The sequence below is a fragment of the Parasteatoda tepidariorum genome, chromosome 6 (genome assembly GCF_043381705.1).
Source record: "Parasteatoda tepidariorum isolate YZ-2023 chromosome 6, CAS_Ptep_4.0, whole genome shotgun sequence".
Classification (NCBI taxonomy): domain Eukaryota; kingdom Metazoa; phylum Arthropoda; class Arachnida; order Araneae; family Theridiidae; genus Parasteatoda; species Parasteatoda tepidariorum.
Window position 1 is genome coordinate 81960298 of NC_092209.1, and position 6876 is coordinate 81967173.

General features: G+C 28.5%; 1 protein-coding gene and 1 long non-coding RNA gene across 2 annotated transcripts in view; one reads left to right on the forward strand and one right to left on the reverse strand.

Annotated features, from left to right (window-relative positions):
- LOC107440689 (sialin) overlaps window positions 1-5812 on the reverse strand; it is a gene marked incomplete at its 5' end in the record, with an annotated part of 23736 nt that extends 17924 nt beyond the window's left edge. The window contains 3 exon segments of the mRNA XM_071182787.1: window positions 3136-3319; window positions 3448-3678; window positions 5607-5812. Of these exon segments, the coding sequence (XP_071038888.1) occupies window positions 3136-3319; window positions 3448-3678; window positions 5607-5812 (621 nt within the window).
- Window positions 1-6876, forward strand: part of LOC139425938 (uncharacterized) — a 74440-nt gene that overhangs the window by 59947 nt on the left and 7617 nt on the right. The gene's annotated exons all lie outside the window — the stretch shown is intronic.

The window sequence follows — 6876 nt, forward strand, 5'->3', positions numbered from 1 at the left end:
TTCGGTAGAGTTGAGTGATATTCTCACATTTTATTGTAGCCGTGATACATTTTTGTTTTGTATAGCTGGCAACTTCAATGCATAATTAGTTCGTTTATGTTCCCCATGACTTTGTGCCTGTCTTTGTGTTAAGTCTCTGTTTAAATATATAGTAAAAGAACTGAAATCTTGGAGAAAGAATTTAGAATATGCTCCTTAAAAGAATTGTTGCTTGACGAACTTGGCTTACTCGAAGTAGAATGGAAAGAACAGTTGCAAACGTAAACAAATGCAACGTTTCAACAACCAATCAGGATCAAGATACCCACACTACGTCATTTGCAAGCATCCCATTCTTATTTTTTAAATCTAAATAAAATATTTCACCTATAGTAAGAACACTTCAAGTTCCTTAGGATGAAAACAAATGCTTGTATTAAAACAATTTATGATAAAGCAGATGTGGAATTTCTTTTATAATAGAATTGGATCTTACACCAAACTGGCAATTTCGTAAATTTAAAATAGTTCACGTTTTTAGATTTAACTCATGTGTATTTATTCTAGTTTTATACACTTTTAAAACTAATAAGGTTTTGATAATTTCAATCATCATGAAAATGAAGCAACTTTGTTTTCAATTAATAATGAAATAATTATGCATTTTAAGAAAAACACGAAGAAAATTTTGTTATGGTAGGATGAGAAAAAAATCTGCTTGCTGCGAGAAAATCTGCTGAGAAATAATTTGTTTCAATGATCATTCATTCAAGAGGTTTTCTAAAATTATTGAGTGAGCAATGATGCTCAGTTCTGCTTCACAAAATTTATTTAAAGGGCAGTATAAGATAAGGCTCCTATGTTATCCAGCTCCAATAAATTTTATCTGATGCCACCAATGTGTAAAACTAAATTATAATAATAATTAATGACATTCTCATTAAATAGCATGTTTTTATTTTTAAAATGATAATAAATTTTCAATAATAGTTTTCTTAATTATTTTTTCTTAATTAATTTCAAAATTATTTTTCTTAATTATTAGAATAAAAATAAATGGTGCATAATTCTATTTTGAGACAAAATTAAAAGAAATACATCAGACACAAATTATGTGTATTTGTAGAATCATCCATAAATTAAAAGTAGAAAAATCTTATTTATTCTTATTAAATCTTATAATCGAAATTTTTTTTTAAATTTTAAGACTGAAACATTTGAAAGACAGAAAAAAAAACCTAATTAACTATGAAAAAAAGACCCTGGAAAAGTTAAGAGGCTCCTACGGACTTAATATGTTGAAGAGGCTTTTTCCCTCAGAATCTATACTCAGATGTGTAAAATGATCAAAACAGTATTTTGCTAAACATATAAATTACTGGATAAGAGGCACATACAAAAATTTCATCGTGGATTCATTTCAAGATGGAACTAAATTTTGCCCATTGTTTTGTCAATTAAATGTCTCATTAAAATTTACTATTGCATCTTACTATATGCATTAATTTACGTTACTTTTTTTTATTTAGCACTAGATGGCAGCACTACAATATATTATTAATTTTTAATGTATTATTCTCACATGATTTAAAATGACGATAAATACAATTATAATTACTTATACAAACTTTATTATGACTTTTAAACAAACATTATTTCGGCTGAAAATTAAATATTGAAATTAACAACGTTTATAGATAGAAAATTTTAACTTTACATTGCTAATAAAAAAATTCAAGAGAAAATAGAATTTGGTTCTGTCATCTAGTGACAATATTTTAAAAGAAAAGTGCCTAGTGATATTTTCGTGTGTTGCGAGAGGCAACGAAAATATATAAATAAATAAAAAAAAAATGTAAGGAAAATGATTAACTCTTTAAAAACCTAGTAATTTGTTTTCCTTTAAAACATTTAAATGTCATTAATAGTTTGTATGTACTTACACTATTTATCTTATTAAATTACAAAATATCACAAGAGAATTTCAAAACTATATAAACATTTAAAAATATAGAACAGGGAGCAAAATTAATTATTAAAGTATCAGATGTTAGTAAAAAACAAGTAAATATAGATATAGAAATAAAAGAAAATTAAAAACTAATAAAAGAAAGTGTTATAATCTTTAATTGGACTCCAGTTTATCGAACTAACTTTTTTCAGTATAAATTATATCTAAAGAAATGTCTGGCGGTCAATCAACAGATTAATGAATAATAAAAATTTCAATTTATCTTTCTGATTTTCGGATCTATATTTTTAATTCATGTAAAGGTGTCTTTTCATAAACTAGATTGACAATTTCTGGAAGTAAAAACTTGATGGATGTTTAGTTTTTTACTAAAAATATTATCGTATTATTTTTAAAAAAAATTTTAGTTTTAGTTTTTTTAATGAACTCGCTGAATTTTTTTTATAAACTAGCTAAAAGTTTTTAGTAAATTTAATTATGATTTATGAAATTTAATTTAATTATCAAGATGTATTTTTATGTAAAATAAGAAATTTTGAGGACAAATTGGATTCTACACTGAGTAAAACTTAAACGCAGGAAGAATAAAAAATTGGTTACCAACAGAGTACTAACTTTCCAGCACGCCAGAGGGTGCTGCAAATAAAACAATATTTGCAGATTATTTTCTTTCAAACTTTTCTTTTCATTTTTTGAAAAGAAAACAAACAAATGGAGGGGTGAATAGCTGAGACTCCTTTTTAAAACATCTCTAAACTAATTTCTAACGAAAATACAAATACTAAATTTAAAGAACACCGCAAGGAACAAAAAGTACAGAATTTTCTTTTCTGATACTTATAGGCAGGTATAAATATAACTTGCATACATAATATATTCTTTACATTTGATTGCAGGCGCAACTATAAAAATATTTGTTCCATTTTTTTTTGTATCATTGTACAAAATTCCATTTAAATTTAAATAACATAAAAATGTTATGTATAATTGTAAGAACCAACTATTTGAAAATATTGTTGCATGTGTGTTTGATTAAAATATTTTTCACAATAATAATGATTGTTTGGCTACGTTCAGATCCTATACATATTTCGATTTATGAACCCAGCGCTGCAGATTCACTCTGCAAATTCTGCTACCGGGCCAAGAGGTAATAAATAAATGAGCAAGTGAAATGAACATACCAAATAAATAAAAGACGGATGGCCATCCACCACCCACGCCATACTGTATGAGGAAACCACTGGTGGGCATGGTGACTATGGTGCCCACGTGCTGACCAATTGTGCATATAGAGAGCAATCGACTCCTTTCTTGAGTGGGGGCCCATCTCGAGAACATTGCATACATAGAGGCTGAATTCACACCCTATAAAATATCAATTGAACTCCTGAAGTTAACTGTGTATATATATATAAACACAAAACATTAATTTTGTTATTTTTATTTTTTATAACCAGTTTCCTATACAGATAAGCAGGAAGAAGGGAACTGACCTGAGCAGCGCCTATGATGACCCTGAGGGCCACCATAACAGCGACACCCCAGTCAGCTGCCATAGGTGTAATAAGGGTAAGAAGTGAAGTGAAGAAGATGCCTCCTCCCAGGAGCCATTTTGCTCCCAGGAGCTCGGATAATCTTCCTCCCAGTAGAGGAGTGAAAACGTAACCGTAGTAGAAGGCACCAAGTATAACACCTTGAGTAGATGGACTCCATTGGTATTGGCCCTAAAATTCACACAAGAAACAATTTCTCAAGTTAAATAAGTCTTAATAATAAAAATCTTAAGAAGGAAAAATATTTTTAAATTGATTATTTATATCCTGTTTTTATAAAACTTTACCCTTGTTGATATTTTTTTTTAACAGGATATCTAAAAATANAACGAATGAAATGAAACACAAAATATTATTGATAATGATTTAAGCGTTAAAGCTATCGTTTGACTTATTATTGCCATTCTTAATAAGAAGAATATTTCGATTCACTTTTTTTTTAGCTATGATTCATTTAAAGACAGTTTTTTATACATAATTATTTATTGGCAGCAATATTGTGAAAATATGTAGTTCAATCGTCTTTTGATAGATGGCGCTACATGTTCTTTACAAATTGGCAAGCCACATGAAAAAGGACGCAATGAGTAGTTATAGGAATGAATTGACTTCACATCAAGCTGATTTGAGTGGTAAAATCGAGCCTACATTCGAAGACAAAGCTCGGGGGGTCAAAAATGTTTCAAATCGTCAAATCGATTTTTAATTATACACATATTATACATAATTATACATATATTACACATACTTATACATATATTATACATAATTATACATATATTATACATAATTATACATATATTATACATATGTATGTATAGAATTAATGCATAAAATTCGAGTGCATCACCGCTTTTAGACTACACATTGTCCTATTTTTGACGAGACATTCTATCTTCCCTTCCCTTCCTTTCCCTTCCCTATTATAGTTAAAATGTAAGATTGGTTTTAAGCTTTGATTTGGAAACAGTAACAAATAAAACAGAACAAAAATAAAATATGTACTATATTACATGCACATTTTTTTTTGTTTCTAAGCAAATATTTTGTTGAATAGTTGTTGAATCCATGAATATAATCTTCACACGAATATAACATAAATAAATCAAAAAAAAAAAAAAAAAAAAAAATAAAAAATTNAAAAAAAAAAAAAAAATTAAACATTATAATTAACTGTCATTTTGGCAATATTTTATGCTCATGTAGAAAACAGGGAAATTACTTAACGGTTAAGAAGTGGTGGTAAAAATAATAGGAAAGCGGATTTCATGCACAGTGAAAACTGCAAGTTAGATAGCCCAATCCATGAGGCGTCCTACTTAATACTTTAAATAAAATTTATAACATAAATAGGTTTTTTTTTTCTTCATAATTATGAATCACAATTTTTTTCCCCACTTTTAATAGTCACATTTATCACTCACAATAATCCTTTGATCTTTGGCCAAGATAGATATTTTTAAATACAGGGTTATTCATAATTCCCTCCGCCTGTAAACGCCATTTTTCTTTACTACAACTGGATTCAGTGTTACACGTTACTGCCATCTATCGGCAACTGCTTAAATTAAGACTTGAATACTTTCGGAATAGTTTCATATGTTCTTTTTTGCCATATTCGTCTTCGTTTTTTTACTACAACGTTTCAAAACCCCTGAGGGAATTATGAATAACCCTGTATATTAATTAGAGATTTTTTTTTACCAATACTCTGCAAATGTATTGAATGAAAAAAATTATAAATACAGTTGTTGATTCGGACAAAACGAAAAGAATTAAGCCAAAATGTGAAAAACGTCGCTAAAGCAAGATAAATAATGAAGAAAACAAAATAATTTGCATCGTCAATATCAAAAAACAAGAAAAGCGTTTTTTATTTCTTTAGAATAAAACGAGACTGGCGTTTTGTTTTGAAGAATGAAAAAATTTTTTGGGGTGTATTCTAAAAGTTTATTAATAAATGAATATGTTTTTTTAAATTGACTATTCTGTTTGCTCTAAATCACAGTTTCAATTAAATCATCAGCAGTTCTACTAGTTTAGACCGAGTCCTCCATGATTATTTTTAAATTCAAAAGACACAAAAGAAAAGGAATTACCTCCTTGAAAGTGGTTAAAGTATCGTTGTCGTTGTCATCTAGAAATAGGTTGGGGCATTCTGATGTGTAGTTGTCTTCTTGCACCTGATTAACAGAAGAGTCTACCATAGCCACGATGGTGACATTGAGATTCACCCTCTGGGTATACTGGATACCCAGGCCAAGGAATGTAAGCAGAGTCAACACATAGCGAGCAGGTATACGTTCTGGAAAAAGATCACAGAAGTAAATATATAAATAGCACAACAAAAAAGATAAAAAGAAAAAAGAATTAAATTAAGAAAATTAATAAGTTTTATTTACTGCGCATAAGCTGCAGGTATATAAAACTCATAAAATAAGTTAAAAAATATGGAGAAAACATAGAAAATATTACAGATTAATGAAAGGAAAGGAAGAAAAGTAAATAAAATAAAATACTATAATTTTTTTTAAACTTAAAAAGTCGAAAAAAAAGAAGATATAATCTATTCATCAGCTCACACGATTATATTCGCAAAAAGGAGTGCTTTCTAATATTATATTGTATCAATATAGCGAAAGCAAAATATATCAATACAATAGTGTTGGGAGCACTAAAAAAATTGAAACAAAACAGAACACATTAAGTAAATAATATATCACGTAAAAAACAGAAAATAATATGTAAAGAAAAAACAGAACAAAACACAAAATAAAATCTATAAAGCGAGTAGCGAATTCAAATGAACTTACATGTACTTGGAACTTTCAAGAATGATTTAAAATATTTTCATAATAAAATTGCCAGAATCAGAAAACAGAAGTCCTCTGCGCTTTTATCTCCATTTGCGCGTCTGTTTTCATACTTTGTATGCCAAAAATCTTGCTACGAAAATATTTTAATTTCAATATATATACGATACTCCCTCGAATCTAACTTTCGCCCTGTAAATAGACTTCTGGAAATGTTATAATACAGAAAAAACAGGACGATTATGTAACAGTAAAAAATAACTGTTACATCATCTCTAATAGAGTATAATAAAGAAATAAACGCCAACTTGTACGTTTTTTCTAAAGATTTTATTCACACATTTTATTTTATTTTATAACCGTCGTTGAACAGCCGACCCAATTTCATGGGTTTACGACTACTAATGTTCAACTCCGTATCCTTATAATTTTGAACCCAATCCAGAAGACAAGGAAACTCCTGGATCAGTACCCCCAGAGGTATTGATTTGTTGTGGGAACATGGAGGACTTTGAGACTCGACAGATTTAACGTGCATCAGTCACCATTTACTACA